At 50.4% G+C, this 16,987-nt stretch overlaps 1 protein-coding gene across 2 annotated transcripts in view; it reads left to right on the top strand.

Annotated features, from left to right (window-relative positions):
* Positions 1-16,987, top strand: part of DNAI2 (dynein axonemal intermediate chain 2) — a 30,023-nt gene continuing 13,036 nt past the window's right edge. Inside the window, exons 1-6 of one of the 2 annotated variants that reach the window (XM_070774151.1) lie at positions 1-155; positions 4,250-4,440; positions 6,903-7,064; positions 8,668-8,789; positions 13,603-13,745; positions 14,724-14,837. In XM_070774151.1, the coding sequence (XP_070630252.1) occupies positions 4,258-4,440; positions 6,903-7,064; positions 8,668-8,789; positions 13,603-13,745; positions 14,724-14,837 (724 nt within the window). In that variant the 5' untranslated portion in view covers positions 1-155; positions 4,250-4,257. Of the gene's footprint in view, positions 156-4,246; positions 4,441-6,902; positions 7,065-8,667; positions 8,790-13,602; positions 13,746-14,723; positions 14,838-16,987 lie in introns of both variants that reach the window. The other variant, XM_019982511.2, reaches the window with a different exon arrangement.

The following is a 16,987-nucleotide window of genomic DNA, read 5'->3' as shown; positions in this document are numbered from 1 at the left end:
GTAAACTCCGGAGCCGTTTGAGAAGCGCTGGAGCCAGATCCTCGACTCGGGGGCTTCCCTAGCGGCAGCAGGAACCGACCGAGGTTGAGGGGCGGACGCGGGGAGGATGTCCGCGGCTGAAGAGAAGACTGGAGAGTGAAAAATAGCCCCAGAGGGTGAGAAACACCTCTAGTGCAAGAAGCTCCTCGTGGGGCGTCCTTCCGGGCCAGCTCTGCCGGATGATGGACCAGTGCTCCTGGGGTCCCCCGCCAATCGGTCCTCGCTGCCCCCGATGTTCCCGGAGTCCCAGGACCCAGCAAGTTCCAAACACCCTGCCTCCTGCACCTCTTGCGGCCAGTCCGGTCCTGATGCGATCAGTCTCCTGGTGGGGGGATGGGAGACCTAAGGGTTTACAGCGCCGCCCACCCCACCCCACCCCCCCCCGTATCGAAAATACAGCCTGGGGCTGGGGTGGTGGGCGGCCGGCCCGGTGAAGAGGAGAGCTTTCTGGTAAGAATGGAGGGAAGGGCGTTAGAGTTACTGAGCCCCTCTGCAGGGGTGGTCCTCTGCAGCTTTTCACCTATTCCTCAGCCCCGGAGTGGGTCTCCATCCGGATGCCCGGAGGGTATCGTGCTGAAGGTCACACGCAGGGTTAGTTCCTTCTTCCTGCAACAAGTTCACAGTTTATGTCTCTTCAACCACACAAGTGCATTCTTCTCCCAGCTTTCAGACCCAGTGTTTCCGTCTTACATCGTTAGCTTGCTGGACTTTTTCACATCAGAAGAGGAGGAGTAGGGGAGAGACCTCTAGGCGAGCGTCCTGGCGGATTGGGGTCACATCGCACGTTCAGCGTGTGACGAAGGGAGGAGGGGGCCCCCCTCTGTGCCAGGCACTGGGGATGGGAGTGAACAGAGGACCACAGTCTTCTAATTAGGAACCATTACTCTCGTGGACTGTCATTATTAATGAATATTCATTGCTGTTGTTGTTGTTTAGTCACTAAATTGTGTCTGACTCTTTTGTGACCCCATGGACTGTAGCCCGCCATACTCCTCTGTCCGTGAGATTTTCCAGGCAAGAATACTGGAGTTGCCTTTTCCTTCTCCAGGGGATCGTCCTCACCCAGGGATCAAACCCACGTCCCTTGCATTGGCAGGTGGATTCTTTACCACTGAGTCTCTAGGGAAGCCCGATGACTATTAGCACTACATCAAAAAAAAAAAAAGACCATAGTCTTGGCTCAAGGGGACAGTGCTGTAGTGGGCAGAGCAGGGAAACACAGGCCCACATCACCCTCCGGGTCTGGGGACCTCCTCCCACGTCTGGCTGTCTTCATCCTCCACCTCTTGGAGCTCATCCCAGGTTGACCCCAGTGTGGAGCAGAGGAAGGAATTCCCAGGGAGATCAGCCACTTTTGAAGGCGAGTGAGTCCTTTATGACCAAAGTTCCAGAAGGTGCATAGACAGAAGAAAGAGGGCAGGAAGTCCCTCCCCCTACAGTCCTGTGTCCAGCCAGACACAGCACAAAGACTGGAGACTGCCCAGGGACAAGAAGAAGGAGAGGCCTTGTCACCATTGTGACACCAGGGAGTCCAGTGGTGCGGAAGGTGGCCACCTCCACTTGCCTGCCCGTGAAGCTCCTACACTGAACTTCTCAGCCACCCCCACCAGTCCCTCATCTCTCCCTTTCTCTGAAGCCAAAGGAGGTTCTTTCCAGGAATCACTTCCCTCATTATCATTGCACAAGCCAAGTCTTGTTTTTATGTTTGGTGAAGGTTCTGATATGACTGCCCCAGGATGTCGGAGGCGGTTGCATATTTGGCATTCAGATCAGCATGTCTCTAATTCCACATGGTCTTGTGTTTGAGATGCTTGTGGGGCTGAGGTTCCCACGGGTGGCATCTCCTCCCCCAAAGTCCCAGAGGGCAGCGAGGCGGCTCCTGCCTCCCCTGGAAGCCCCCTTTGCAGACAGCCTTACTCAGGCGCTGCTTGGCGCAGCCCAGCCTGTGAGACTTGTCTCACCAGGGTGGGGAGAGACCTTCTGAGACCACCCCCCAGCTCTGACCTCACCATTCATCTTCATGCTCCACCAGCTTGTGAGAAAGAGCCTGCTCTGGGTCCTTGAATGAGCTGTCTTCCCATCACCCAGCCAGCCTTTAAATGTCTCCTCTGTCTGCCTCCAGATAGAAAACAATGCCTCTGTTCTCGCTCCTGGCTTGGCCTTGGGAAGCACCAAGAAGGAAAGCAAAGCTGTTAACAATATGATCTGGGCTAAAGAGGCTATTTTTGTCTTCCTAGGCTTACCTCGTGCTCTTAAGACCCCTTGTGTCCCCTAGGAGCTGGCCGTCTCGTGGCAGTTGTCTCTTAACAGAGGGAGGGATAAGCAGCCTGTAGTTACCAGAGTCTGCAGTCCTTGGGGGCGAGCGCTGGGAGGTGGAGGGGCGGGGACGCAGGCGCAGCCCTGCTGTGTAGTTCAGCAATGTGCTGGCGGCCAGGGTGATGCTCACTGGGTGTGCACGCTTTTCCACGAGGCTCACTCTTGTCCATGAAAAATAAACCCTTAGGGCAACCTGCTGTCATCCGTGCTTCTGTCCCCATCCTCTGTTCTCCAAGCCATTGCTCCTACCCTTCCTGGGTGTAGAAAAGTTGCCAAACCACAGGAAAGAGTGAAAAATACTGCTCCCTGCAAGTCTGATGGAGAATGAGCTGTACTGGGGCTGAGAAGTAGGCAGTTGGGACGGTGGTACCGTCTCCAACAAACAACACCTGCGGATGCAAAGTGGCCTCGTAGTTAACCTTAACCTCATCGCCCTCACCCCCGTCCCAGCTGCTCCAGGGCCTGAGGCCACCCAGGCACATGCTTCTAGGCTGCCACAGAACTCTTGGCCCTAAATCTCGGGGGACAGCAGCCTGGACCCACCTGTCTGGTTCCTTAAAGCCCTGGAGTTGGGGGAGGAAGAACAGATGCATATCTGGTCCTAATAGTCATCTGGAGTGACCGTACTAATGTCTAAGCCTCATCTCAGACATGTAGACCAGTGTTTACAGGAAGGGGGCTGGGAATCTCTATGTTTTGAAGGGACATTCCAGATTTGAGAAATGTTGGTTGTGAGATTAAGAGCCCTCACTTTAAGTTGGTGGTTCTCATCCTTGGCTGCATGCTGAGAGATTATGATTTAATTAGTCTGCAGTTCAGCCTGAGCATCATGGTTTTTTCCAGAGCCCTCCAGGTGTTTCTAAGTGTGTAGCCAAGGTTGAGAAGCACTACTGTATTTTCGTTTGTTTGTTTTGGCTGTGGGATCTCAGATCAGGGACTGAATCCTGCCCACCCTGCTGCGATCCATTTTGAGTCATCTTTTTGTATGGCTCGAGGTAGAACCTGGGGTCATGCTTTTGCCTGTGAATGTACAGCATCCCCAGCATCATCTTTTTAAAAGATCATCCTCTCCGCATTGTGTTCTTAGCACCTTCATTGAAAATCAATTGACCATAGATATAAAGGTTTATTTCTGAGCTCTCAATTCCATTCCATTGATCAAAGTGTCTGTCCTTATGGCAGCATATCACTCTGTCTTGACTATTCAGGTTTTTTTTTTTTTTTAATGTGGACCATTCTTAAAGTCTTTATTGAATGTGTTACACTATTGCTTGTCTTATGTTTTGGGTTTTGGCCTGTGGGATCTTAGCTCCCCGACCAGGTATCAAACCCACACCCCCTGCACTGGAAGGCAAGGTCTTAACCCCTGGTCCACCGAGGAAGTCCCTATTCATGGTTTTAACAAATGTTTTCTGACAGAGTAAGTGAAGTCATTGTCAGGTCCAGTGTGCTGCAGGGAATTTAATTCAACATAATCACCATCGATATTTCTTCCTTGCCTCTGGATAATCATATGAGCTCAGCAAAACTGTATCATTTGTGAGTTAGAGCTCTGGAGTCGGGTTGACCAGCAGCAACACTTGTTGGCTCTGTGGTCTTGGGCAAGGCATTCTGGGTACCTGTGAATATCAGATTCCTCCAAAGTGGACTGGTGATCTCACTGTCCACTTTAGAGGGCAACTGTAAGAACCAAGCAAGATAACGCTTAGCCTGTAGTCATCACTCCATAGATTATTCTCTTCAAATGCAGCTCAGCATCTGGACAAATCGCTTAGGAGCCTTCCCCCTACAACCAGAGAGGAAACACGGAGCCGCCCGCAGTGGTGGGGCTCCTGGAGACTGGGGTAGCCAGCTGGAGGCCCTCAGCACACACCCTTCCCCGTCCCTGCAGCAGCCGCTACCATGGAGATTGTGTACGTATATGTGAAGAAACGCAGTGAGTTTGGGAAGCAATGCAACTTCTCCGACCGCCAGGCAGAGCTGAACATCGACATCCCGCCCAACCCCGAGCTGGCCGAGCAGTTTGTGGAGCGGAACCCGGTGGACACGGGCATCCAGTGCTCCACCAGCATGTCGGAACATGAGGTGGGTCCCTGAGCCAAGGGTCAGGCCAGTGGAGGTGTGGTCTGGCAGGGTTGTGGGTCAGGGCTGGTAAGTGGGACTGCGTGACTCCATTCCCATGGGAAGCCAGTGGACCAGTGCGGATGCGGGATGTGTGAGGGCAGAATCACCCCCAGTCCCAGCTTGGTGCCCAGGGTCAGGACAAGCCCCAGTACCAACCACTCTCCGGGCCAGGCGAATGCAAATCAAGATCTCCTCTCTCTGGCCTCCCCTCTAAGACTCTTGCTAGAGTTGTTTTAGGCATTTGGTGCAGCTTTTGAACTGTGGAGCTGGAGAAGACTCCTGAAAGTCCCTTGGACAGCAAGGAGATCAAACCAGTCAATCTTAAGGGAGATCAACCCTGAATATTCACTGGAAGGACTGATGCTGAAGCTGAAGCTCCAGTATTTTGGTCATCTGATATGAACAGACGACTCACTGGAAAAGTCCCTGACGCTGGGAAAGACTGAGGGCAGGAGAACAGGGCGTCAGAGGATGACATGGCTGGACAGCATCACGGATGCAGTGAATGTGAACTTGGGAAAACTCCGGGAGATGGTGAGGGACAGGGAGGCCTGGCGTGCTGCAGTCCATGGGGTCGCAGAGAGTCAGACACGACTGAGCGACTGAACAACAACAACAGCTGGGAGAGGCATCTGAGGGGGCTAGGGATTCATACCTACAGGACCCGCCCAGCTCGTGAAAAAGAAATGGTCCCATAGAACGTTCTGGTCACAGGTGCCTCTAAGATAAGAGAACTGAGTGTCATGTTGCTGTTCAAAACCCAAGATTTCTCCTGGTCTGTCCAAAGTAGGTGATCAGCTCCTGATTATGTCAACAACTGCCCAGAGAAGATTAGACTGAGGGGATGACCCTGTTGTCATATTCCTAAATCAGTGGCATGAAAATCACACTGATTTGGCCAAAACACATGATGAGTGTTTCCAATAACTTCCAGTTCAAACACATTGACTGTCCTGCTTTCCCAGGGTGAGCTGCTGTCACTGGGGCCAGAGCAGTCTTGTTCACAGGAACTTCCTAAACAAGACAACAGCCATAAATTCCATGCCACGCTGGGGTCTCCAAGGCCAGTGACTCCGCCCTGTTGAGACATCTAGGTTTCGTGAGAAATGGCTTATAAAGGAAAAGGAAGTGAGAGTGAGAGCTCAGTGAGTGTGGATCTCCATTTGGGGTATTGAGAAATTTCCAGAACTGGATAGTGCTCAGGATTGCACAACATTGTGAATGTTCTTAATGCCACTAACTTGAGCATTTTTTTAATGGTCAGAATGGTAGATTTTCCCTGGTGGCTCAGACGGTAACGTGTCTGCCTACACTGCAGGAGACCCGGGTTCGACCCTTGGGTGGGGAAGAACTTCTGGAGAAGGAAATGGCAACCCACTCCAGTACTCTTGCCTGGAAAATCCCATGGACAGAGGAGCCTGGTAGGCTACAGACCATGGGGTCGCAAAGAGTCAGACATGCCTGAGCGACTTCACCTCACCTCACTTCATGGTAGATTTTATTTTTAAAAATCTTTGTGTATTAATTTGACTGCACCGGCTCTTAGTTGTGGCATGCAGTATCTAGTTCGCTGACCCGGGGTTGAACCCAGGCCCCCTGCCTGCGTTGGGACTGCGGAGTCTTAGCCACTGGGCCACCAGGCAAGTCCCAAAACGGTAGATGTGATGTTATGTGTATTGTGTGAAAGTGTTAGTTGCTCAGTCGTGTCTGACTCTGTGACCCCAGGAACTGTAGCCCTCCAGGCTCCTCCATCCATGGGATTCTCAAGGCAAGAACACTGGAGTGGGGTAGCCATTCCCTTCTCCAGGGGATCTTCCTGATCCAGGGATCGAACCTGGGTCTCCTGCATCTCCTGCATTGGCAGGCAGATTCTTTACCGTCTGAGCCACCAGGGAAGCACATGTGTGTTTTATCACAGTTGAAAAGATGCAGGGTGAGGGGACTGCAAAGGAGGCAGGAGGTAAGTTTAAAGGGCAAAACTACATCTATGCCTCGCTACAACGGAGAAGGAGCAAAGCAAATCCAATCTCTCAAGTGTACTATGCTTTGATTCCCGTCTCACTGTAAATGGTAGATTAGTCATTTTGTTCTTTGGGGTCTCACAGAGCAGATGGGTTGGTGGGCTCCTCTGGGTTTTTAGGGTTGAGGTTAGGTCAGAACTGGATTTCTCCTGGCCACCGGCATCAACTGCAAAGTGGCTGTTACTAACTCCACAGGCTGGCACGTTCATGGCCGCCTGTGACCACCTGAGGACCAGAAAGTTCCTTGCTGGTACCTGAAGACGTTGTGGCTCTGGTCAAGGGTACCTCACGAGGCCCTCCCCGAACACGCAGAGCCCAGGGACCCGGGAGCCCGGGACTCTGGTTTGCAGAAACACGCTTCCACCAGGGCCAGGCTCTTCTCACCTGTGACTCTCTGTTTAGGCCAACACAGAGCGCTTTGAGATGGAGACCCGGGGGGTTAACCACATCGAGGGCGGCTGGCCCAAGGATGTGAACCCCCTGGAGCTGGAGCAGACGATCCGCTTCCGGAAGAAGGTGGAGAAGGATGAGAACTACATCAATGCCATCATGCAGCTGGGCTCGGTAAGGCTTCCTTCGGTTCGGTCAGGGTCTCAGCCACAACTGCTTCCCCAGCTGCACGTCAGGCTCAGCAGCTAGCTCCTTGAGGCAGGGCACCAGGTACCATGTGGAACCTTCGGTCTGGGAGCAGGTAGACAGGTCCACACAGCAGACCCAAGGGTAAGGCAAGGAAGTCCAAGGACTGAACAGGTTTTAGGAGGAATCGGGAAAGTGGGAAACCCTCCGGGCAAAGGAGCCCTAGCCAGCAGCTACCTGCCAATAGGGGTCATTCATTCATTCATTCAGTCAGCACATTTGGATGGAGCTTCTAGCCTTTGCCAGGTGCAGTAAAGATTGCAAAAATGAAATTCACATATATCCCACCCTAAAGAGTTTGTGAGCCACTGGAGGCCAAAGACAAAAACAGAGATATCACAGTATTAACAGGGGCTCCCCAGGCAGCTCGAAGGCAATGGCACCCCACTCCAGTACTCTTGCCTGGAAAATCCCATGGACGGAGGAGCCTGGTAGGCTGCAATCTATGGGGTCACAAAGTGTCGGACACTTACTGAGCGACTTCACTTTCACTTTTCACTTTCATGCCTTGGAGAAAGAAATGGCAACCCACTCCAGTGTTCTTGCCTGGAGAACCCCAAGGACAGCGGAGCCTGGTGGGCTGCCGTCTATGGGGTCGCACAGAGTCAGACACGACTGAAGGGACTTAGTAGCAACAGCAGCCCCAGGCAGGTTAGCAGGTAAAGAATCCACCTCCAGTGCAGGAGACACAAGAGATACAGGTTTAATCCCTGAGTTGGGAAGATTCCCCTGAAGTAGGAAATGGCAACACCTTTCAGTATTCTTGCCTGAAAAAATCCCATGGGCACGGGAGCCTGGTGGGCCACAGTCCGTGGGGTCTCAAAGAGTGGGGCACCACTGAGCACACACATACCACACAATCTCACACTGAAAGGAAGGCTGTAAGAGAAGAAATGCTTTGCTATTTGCCCCATGAGGAGAGAGAGTTGGTTTCCTGCTGAAGGTATCAGGGGAGCCTTCCTGGAGGAGGAGGCCCTTGAGCTTGGGTTTTTCCCTGTTGGACATTTGGAATAATGGGGGAGGGCCTTCTGGATGGAGGAAACAAGAGATGGATGCCATATACAGAGTGGCTACTAATTCTGTTTGGCTGGAACTGTGTTTCTTCACCTTTTTTTCATTGCTGTCTCTCAATAAGCCTTTTTAGACATTCCCCCACCCCAGTGAAAATGTAATACCAAAGGTGTACTATATGTGTGTCTGGGAGGCCTGGCGTGTTGCAGTCCACGGGGTTGCAAAGAGTCAGACACGACTTAGCAACTGAGCAACAACCAAAAAATGTATGTCTGTGCTTTGTACAAAAAAAAAAAAAAAAAGGTGATATTATTTTACCTCCAAGAAGCAATTTGAAAACAATATGAACCAATTTCTACCCTTTTGTGGGGTAGATGTTGCCCCCATTGAACATTCGTGGCCTGGAAGGAAGGGAAAAGACTGCGGGATGTCTCTCATCCCTCCCAGACTCCATCTCAGCCCTGGTCAGGCTGAAAGGACCTCCCTTTACCACTAAGGACTCCCGCTGTGTCCCCCGCAGATCATGGAGCACTGTATCAAGCAGAATAACGCCATCGACATCTACCAGGAGTATTTTGACGACGAGGATGCGGTGGAGGTGACGGACGAGGCCCCTTCAGCTAAAACCATCAATGTTTTCAGGTACCTCTGTAGCCAGGCAGGTGCCTGGCCAACCTCTGTCACCCCTGTGGATGGGTGCTTCCAAGGGGACCCCTTACCCATCACTCCATGCCGTGGGGATAATGCCCTCTGTGCTCTGAGCTAAATAAGGGACAGAGCAATCAAATGCCCAGTAGATAAGTGGTCCTTACCTTGGAGGCAGGCCTGGTGGGTGGAAAGGGAGGAGAGAGTCCGTCTCAGGAAAGACTAAAGCAAATTTGCAAAGCTGAGTACACGTGTGGTCGATTCACACTGTGTGGGGAAGGGCCAAAGCACCAGACATCCGTGATCTGAATGCACTGTGAGCAAAAAAGCCCCTTGTCCCAAGCACTTGGGAGTCTGCCTGGAATAACCTCCAAGGACAGCAGTGTGACAGAAGCTTAGCCCAGAGACGTGTGTGAGATCACTGGATATTCACTGCAGCAGAGTGTGCACTAGCCAGAGATTGGGAGCACACTAAACCCATCAGTAGGGTCTGGTTCCGGCAATTCTGCTTTGTCCACACGCTGACTGAACGAATGAGGCAGCTCCTTAGGCGAGAGTTTCTGAGATTGCTGTGTGAAACCAAACCAAATCAAGATGCAGAACCGTGTGTAGAAAGCATTACTTTTTGTTTAAAATACACCTAGGTAAAGCAAACTAAATGTCCAATGACAGATGAATGGATAAAGAAGATGTGGTACATATATCAGTTCAGTTCAGTTCAGTCGCTCAGTCCGACTCTCTGTGACCCCATGAATCGCAGCACCTCAGGCCTCCCTGTCCATCACCAACTCCCGGAGTTCACTCAGACTCACGTCCATCGAGTCAGTGATGCCATCCAGCCATCTCATCCTCTGTCGTCCCCTTCTCCTCCTGCCCCAAATCCCTCCCAGCATCAGAGTCTTTTCCAATGAGTCAACTCTTCACATGAGGTGGCCAAAGTATTGGAGTTTCAGCTTCAGCATCATTCCTTCCAAAGAAATCCCAGGGCTGATCTCCTTCAGAATGGACTGGTTGGATCTCCTTGCAGTCCAAGGGACTCTCAAGAGTCTTGGATATTACTCAACCACTAAAAAGAGGGAAATAGGGTCATTCTGTAGAGACGCGGGTGGTCCTAGAGTCTGTCATACAGAGTGAAGTAAATCAGAAAGAGAGAAACAAATATCGTATATTAACACACGTATGTGGAATCTAGAAAAACGGTAGAGATGAACCTCTTTGCAGGGCAGGAAAGTAGCGATGCAGATGTCAGAGCGGACTTGTGAACACGGTGCAGGGAGGGGAGGGCGGTGAAGCGGGAGACTGGGATTGACGTGTGTCCATGATCACGCATAAAGCACAGGAAGCTCGGCTCGGTGCTCTGTGATGGCCTCGAGGGGTGGGAGGGAAGTCCAAAAGGGAGGGGATGTCTGTATACATGTAGCCGATCAATTCATCATACAGCAGAAACTAACACAATGCTGAAAAGCAATTATGCGCCAAAAAAGAAAATCAAATATACCTATGTATATGTGCATGTCTATGTGCATATATGTATATGTACGTATATACGTGCAGGTGTGTGTTCTCGAATATGCAGAGAAAACCTGTGACTTTGGAAGCCACTAACCAGCATCAAATGCCAACTCTAGAGGACTCATTTTGCCACCTGGAAAGTGTCTGACCCAGTCCGAGCACGACCAGCAAGGACTCTTATGATCCAGGTCTGAGTCATGGTGGGCGCTGCAGACTTCTAGCAGTGGGCATGCAAGAGAGGGACCAGGGCAGGGCAGAGGCCGTCTTCTCTGATGCCCCAGCCCTGCTGGGATCTGACCTTACGTATGGATACCCGAGAGGGCTGATGCATTAGAAATCATCACATCCAACCTCCACGTTTGACAGACGAGGAACCTGGCCCCAGGGAGGAGACGTGCTCAGGGCTCTCAGTGGGTGGGTGACCCAGCCAAGGACGGGACTCAACCTGTGCTGCTGCTGGTCTAGCCGCGCCCCCACGGAGGAGTGAAGTGGATGAGTCACACGACCAGAAACTTATTTCATTTCCCTCTTTTGTTCATTTCTTCCAATGACTCCCATGACAAAGTGTCAGCTTGGGATCATTACGTCTTTTTCTTTAGTTTCTGCTGCACAGTGCAGTGAGTCAGCCATAGGTATGCACAGATCCCCTGCTTCTTGGAGCTCTCTGCCCCCGCCAGTCCCACCCCTCTAGGCCATCACCGAGCTCCCCGTGCTGTGCAGCAGGCTCCCACTTGCCAGCTCCTTTACGCATGCTAGTCTCGGTGTGTATGTGTCAATGCTCTTCTCTCAGTTCCCCCCACCTTCCCCCTCTGAGTCCGCATGTGAGGCCATTAGGTCTTTAATCCTTTTTCACTCTTACACATCGTCTCTCCCCTTTCATTTTTTGAAAGTGAAAGTGAAGTCGCTCAGTTGTGTCTGACTCTTTGCGACCCCGTGGACTGTAGCCCACCAGGCTCCTCTGTCCGTGGAATTTTCTAGGCAAGAGCACTGGAGTGGGTTGCCATTCCCCTCTCCAGGAGATCTTCCCAACCCAGGGATCGAACCCAGGTCTCCCTCATTGTAGGCAGACGCTTTACCGTCTGAGCCACCAAATTGAGCTAATTTTTTTTGAGCAGTTGTTTCTTTTCCCCGAAGAAAGAAAGAATTATTACTTGGAACAAGCAAGGAGAACACCTTGGATCTTTCCCAAAGCAGTCTCTCAAGCAGTTTTAGTCCCCAGCAAAACGGGTCAGGGAGTACAGAGAATTCCCACACGCCCATCCTCCCCCACCCACAGGGCCTCTCCCCCCAGCAGCGTCTCCTGCCTCCCCCACCCCGTAGGTGGGACGTTTGTCACATCAGAGCGCAACACTGACATCGTTACGCCCTGTCCTTAGTCCACTCAGGCTGCCGTCTCAAAATACCATCACTTGGGTGGCCTACGAACAACTGAAACTCATCCCTCATCACTCTGGGGGATGCAAGTCTGAGCGCGGGGTGCCAGCAGGGTCAGAGTCTGTGTCTCGTGAGGACTTTCTTTCTTTTTTTTTTTTTTTTAACTGCTTCTCGAAACTTGTGGGATCTTAGTTCCCTGATCAGGGATTGAATCCAAGCCTGCAGCAGAGAGAGCACCAAGTCCTGACCTCTGGGTGTTTCAAAATTCTCACTGCCCGATTTTTATTAATAATTCACAGACAGCTGCCTTCTTGCTGAGAACTCACAAGGCAGAAAGGGTGAGGGTCTCCCTCGACCCTCTTTTGTAAGGGCACTGATCCCATTCAGAGGGGCTCCACCCTCACAGCCTAATCACCTCCCAAAGGCCCCACTTCCGGATACCAGCACACTGGAGATTAGGCTTCAACACAGGAGGTTTGAGGGGATGTGCTCAGCCTCCAGCACACCCCGAGTCTGTAGTTCACATTAGGGTTCCCTCTTGGTGTCATAGATGCCAATACACGGAATAGTTTCGTTGCCCTGAAAGTCCCCTGTGTTGACATAGGAAAAAAAAATGGTTACCAAAAGGGAAAAGGGGGAGGATAAATCAGAAGTCTGGGATTAATAGATACACACAACTATATGTAAATAAATAAATAACAAGGACCTGCTATACAGCACAGGGAATTATATTCACTATCTTGTGCGCTCAGTCGTGTCCAACTCTTTGCAACCCCATGACTGTAGCCCACCAGGCTCCTCTGCCCATGGGATTTCCCAGGCAAGAATACTGGAGTGAGTTGCCATTTCCTACTCCAGGGAATTTTCCTGACCCAGGATTGAACCCGTGTCTTCTTCGTCTCCTGCATTAGCAGTTGGATCCTTTATCACTGAGCCACCTGGGAAGCCCCTGAATATCTTGTAATAACCTAAATGGTAATGAATCTGAAAAAAATATGTGTATATATATTTCCTTTGCTGCACATCTGAAACTAACACTGTAAATCAACATATTTCAATTAAAAAAAAAAAAAAAATCCTCTGTGGTCCCAGTGGCTAGGACTCCAAACTCCCAACGCATGGGGCCCAGGTTCAATCCCCGGTCAGGGAACTAGATCCCTTGTATCACAACTTAGACCCAGTGCAGCCAAGTAACAAAAATATATTTTTAAAATCCCCTGTATTTTACCTATTTCTCCCTCCCTGCCCCTAAACCCTTGGCAACAACTGAGCTTTGTATGACTCCATGGTTGTGCCTTTTCCAGAATGTCGTATAGTTGGAACCACACAGCATATAGCCTTTTCAGATGGGTTTCTTTCTCTCAGCAGTGTGCGTTAAGTTTCCACCATGTCTTTTCATGGCTTGATAGCTCATTTCTTTTCATTTCTTTTTAATGCTGAGTAATAACAATGTTGAATGTACCACAATTTATCCACTTACCTACTGAAGGGCATCTTAGTTGGTTCCAGATTTTGGCAGTTGCAAATACTACTGCTATAAACCTCTGCATGCAGCCTTTTGTGTGAACAGAAGTTTTTGATTCAATTGGGCAAATACCAAAGAGCCAGATTCTTCATCTTCCCTCATAGTTTAATATTAATGAGAGCTCAAGCCTCAGGCTCAGAACTTTCAGCAAATGAAGACATCAGACCGAAATTTAAAATTTTATTTTCATTCTCTCTTTTTTTTATTAGTTTTTCTTTGTGGTTGTGAGATCAGTTTTCCAATTAAGGGAGTCCTGGAGGCTTTGTTTTTAAAGTAAATTTCTCCTAGTGAATATTTAAAGACGTTTGAATTCTTTTAAGAAAAAAAATGAGCAAATATGAATAGGAAGTCTGGGGAGCCAGACACTCTGGCCTTCTGCCCTCTCACCCTCCTCTAAAGGGACCCCCAGGAAATTAAGCGGCCAGCCACACACGTCTCCTGGCATCCCGATGGCAACAGGAAGTTGGCAGTGGCGTATTCTTGCTTGAACTTTCAACGGGCACCCGAGGGCATGAGCAACGAATCGTACATCTGGGACCTGGGTGAGGCGCAGAGGGGCCTGGGGACCCGGGAAGGAGAGGGAGCCGGGCAGAGGCCAGCGAACGCTCGGGGGGAGGTGGAAGAAGCGGGCCTGTCGGGGGGCTGGTCCCGCGCCGGGATCCCAGGAGCCTGGAGGAAGCCAAGGTCTTGTCCTTTCCCTGCCTGGGTTCAGATGCAGTCAAGAGAAGCCACAGCAGAAGCAGGAACTCCCTTCATTTCCAGATCCTGAATCAGGGCTTTCAAGACCAGACCTGGAGTCCCAATTCTGGGCCCCTGAAGAGCATATCAGAGAGTCCCCAGCAGTCTGAGAAGGGACCCAGGAGGAGGGAAGGGGACCCCCCTGTCCTGCCTGTCCGGGCACTTGTCCCTAATTCCTGGCCAGTAGGGCAGTGTGTCCACCCGGGAGCAGGGCCCACAGTGGACGAAGGGGCTCACTGCACCAGCGGAGCCTGGCAGGGGCCAGGTGACGGGGGCTCCACGCTCTCAGACGTCGCTCGTCGCTGTCATCGTGAAAATGAACATTAGCTCTTAGTAGCGGTGTGCGTGCCGAGCACGGAGCTGAGCACTTTCCACTTTTGAGCCGCTCAGCGAACTCTTTCTGCCCGCCGTGGGCTGACATTATTGTCCCTCCATCATTCTCTCTGCTGTACAGACAGGGCAACTGGTTCACAGAAATCATGGGAGAGTTAGCGTTTTGTAAAAGCCTTAGGGTCAAAAGCTCATTTTATACCGACCTGGGAGATGGATTAGAATGACAGTCACACACACACACACACACACACTTGATTCCCAAAAAATAACATCTGTAGAAGAGCCTCTAGGGCTAGAGGCTGGTCACTGAGGACCAGAGGTTGCAGCCTGGAGAGGGGCTTCCTAGCTTTGCCCCACCGCCCCCGACCTGGACAAGGGGTTGAATTGTTTGACTCTGTCCTTTTCTTTCCAGGTCTGGTAGTATATATATTTTTTGTTCTGTCTTACAGAAAACCCCAACAGGCCAGAAATCACCCTAAAGCCGTCGTCTCCTCTTGTCACCTTGGAGTATAACCCCAAAGATTCCCACGTGCTCCTGGCAGGCTGCTACAACGGGCAGATCGGTAAGGAAGGACTTCCCCCACCGCCACCCGGGTGCTTAACCAGGTTCCAGCCCAATCTCCCCCGGGCTCTGAGGCAGGCAGGCTCCGCTGCGGTCCAGCCAGGGTCCACCTGCCAGACCAGGCTTGCTGTGGAGGACAAAGTCGGGGTGGGAGGGTACTTCCTGAAGCTTTCAGGCGTCAAGGTGAGACAAGTTTTGCTGCTGCCTCATCAGTGTCTTCCGGAGAAGGCGATGGCACCCCACTCCAGTACTCTTGCCTGGAAAATCCCATGGATGGAGGAGCCTGGTGGGCTGCAGTCCATGGGGTCACTAAGAGTTGGAAACAACTGAGCAACTACACTTTCACTTTTCACTTTCATGCATTGGAGTAGGAAATGGCAACCCACTCCAGTGTTCTTGCCTGGAGAATCCCAGGGGCGGGGGAGCCTGGTGGGCTGCTGTCTATGGGGTCGTACAGAGTTGGACACAACTGAAGCGACTTAGCAGCAGCAGCATCAGTGTCTTCATTTGTAAAAGTTCAAGTGAGTCTGAAGTTCATTCAAAATTAAAGGTTAAGAAAATATACAGGTCGAGTAAAGTCAAGGAACATTTACTGCACCTACCCTGGACCAGGGCTTCCCTGGTGGCTCGGAAGGTAAAGAATCCACCTGCAATGGGAGAGATGTGGGTTCGATCCCTGGGTGGGGAAGATCCCCTGGAGGAGGGCATGGCCACCCACTCCAGTGTTCTTGCCTGAAGAAGCCCACGGACAGAGGAGCCTGGCGGGCTATGGTCCATGGGGTCACAAAGAGTCAGACACGACTGAGCGACTAAGCACACAGCATTCCCTGAGCCAGGCTAAGGCAACTAGAGGCAAAGGCTGGTGAGATCACTGGGGAGCTCCATCTCGGGAGAGGCGGTCAGGAGAGCCTACCTGACACGGTGGGTAACGTGTGCTAAGTTGCTCGGTCCTGTCCCTCCGACCTCATGGACTGCAGCTGTTTAGGCTCCTCTGTCCATGGGATTCTCCAGGCAAGAATACTGTAGCGGGTTGCCATTTCCTTCTCCAGGGGATCTTCCCAACCCAGGGTTAGATCCTGCGTCTCTTGTGTCTCCTGCATTGTCAGGTGGGTTCTTTACCACCAGCGCCACCTGGGAAGCCCTTATATATGGTGATGAGTGTGAGTAATACCAGCCGTACAGAGTGACTGGAGAAGTGGTTCTTCCTCTTCTTCTTCTTCTTTTTTTTTTGAAAGTGTTTGTGAAGAGTTGATATTCATTCTTCCTTAAATATTTGGTAGAGTTCACCAGTGAAGCCGTCTGGTCCGAGGATTTTCCTTATTGGTGGTTTTAAAAGAGAAAATTCAACCTCTTTATGTGTTACAGGTCTTCTTGTGTTTTCTGTTTCTTCTTGGATCAGTTTTGATAGCTTGTGTTTTTCTAGAATTTTTGTGTTTCGTCCAGGTAATCTCATTTGTTGGGATGTAATCGTTCATTCTCTTATAGTCATTTCATTTCTGTGTGGTTGGCAGTAACGTTTCCTGTTTCTTTCCTGATCTTAGTAATTTGAGTGTTCTGTCTTTTTCACTTGGTCAGTCTAGATAGGGGTTGGTAAAGTTTGTTTTCTTTTCAAAGAACCAACTTTATGTTTTGTTTTATTGATGTTTCTAAGTTGGTTTTTATTCTCCATTTCATTTATTTCCACCCTAATCGTTATTATTTCCTTCCTTCTGCTTACTTTGGGTTTAACTTGTTCTTCTTTTTCTAAATTTCTTAAAGTAGAAGGTTAGATTATCGATTTGAGATTTTTAAACATACAGATGTTTAAAGTTATAATTTCCCTCTAAGCACTGTTTTAGCTACACTAAGTTTTCGTATGTTGTGTTTCCATATTCGTGCATTTTGTATTTTCTAATTTCCCTTTGATTTCTCCTTTGACCCACGGGTTATTTAGAAATATGTTGTTTGCTTTCTATATATTTGTAAACTTTCCACTTTTCCTTCAGTTACTGGTGTTCCTAGTTTTATTCTATTATGGTAAGAAAAGATACCTTTTGTGATTTCAGTCTTTAAAAATCTGTTGAGACTTGTTTTATGGGATCTGTCCTGGAGAATATTCCACGTGCACTTGAGACGAATGTTTCCTGCCTGTTGCCATCTACAGCCAAAAAC

This window comes from Bos indicus, chromosome 19 (genome assembly GCF_029378745.1).
Source record: "Bos indicus isolate NIAB-ARS_2022 breed Sahiwal x Tharparkar chromosome 19, NIAB-ARS_B.indTharparkar_mat_pri_1.0, whole genome shotgun sequence".
NCBI classification, from domain to species: domain Eukaryota; kingdom Metazoa; phylum Chordata; class Mammalia; order Artiodactyla; family Bovidae; genus Bos; species Bos indicus.
The sequence above is the reverse complement of the archived record's forward strand: the minus strand, read 5'-3'. Positions and strand labels throughout refer to the sequence as shown.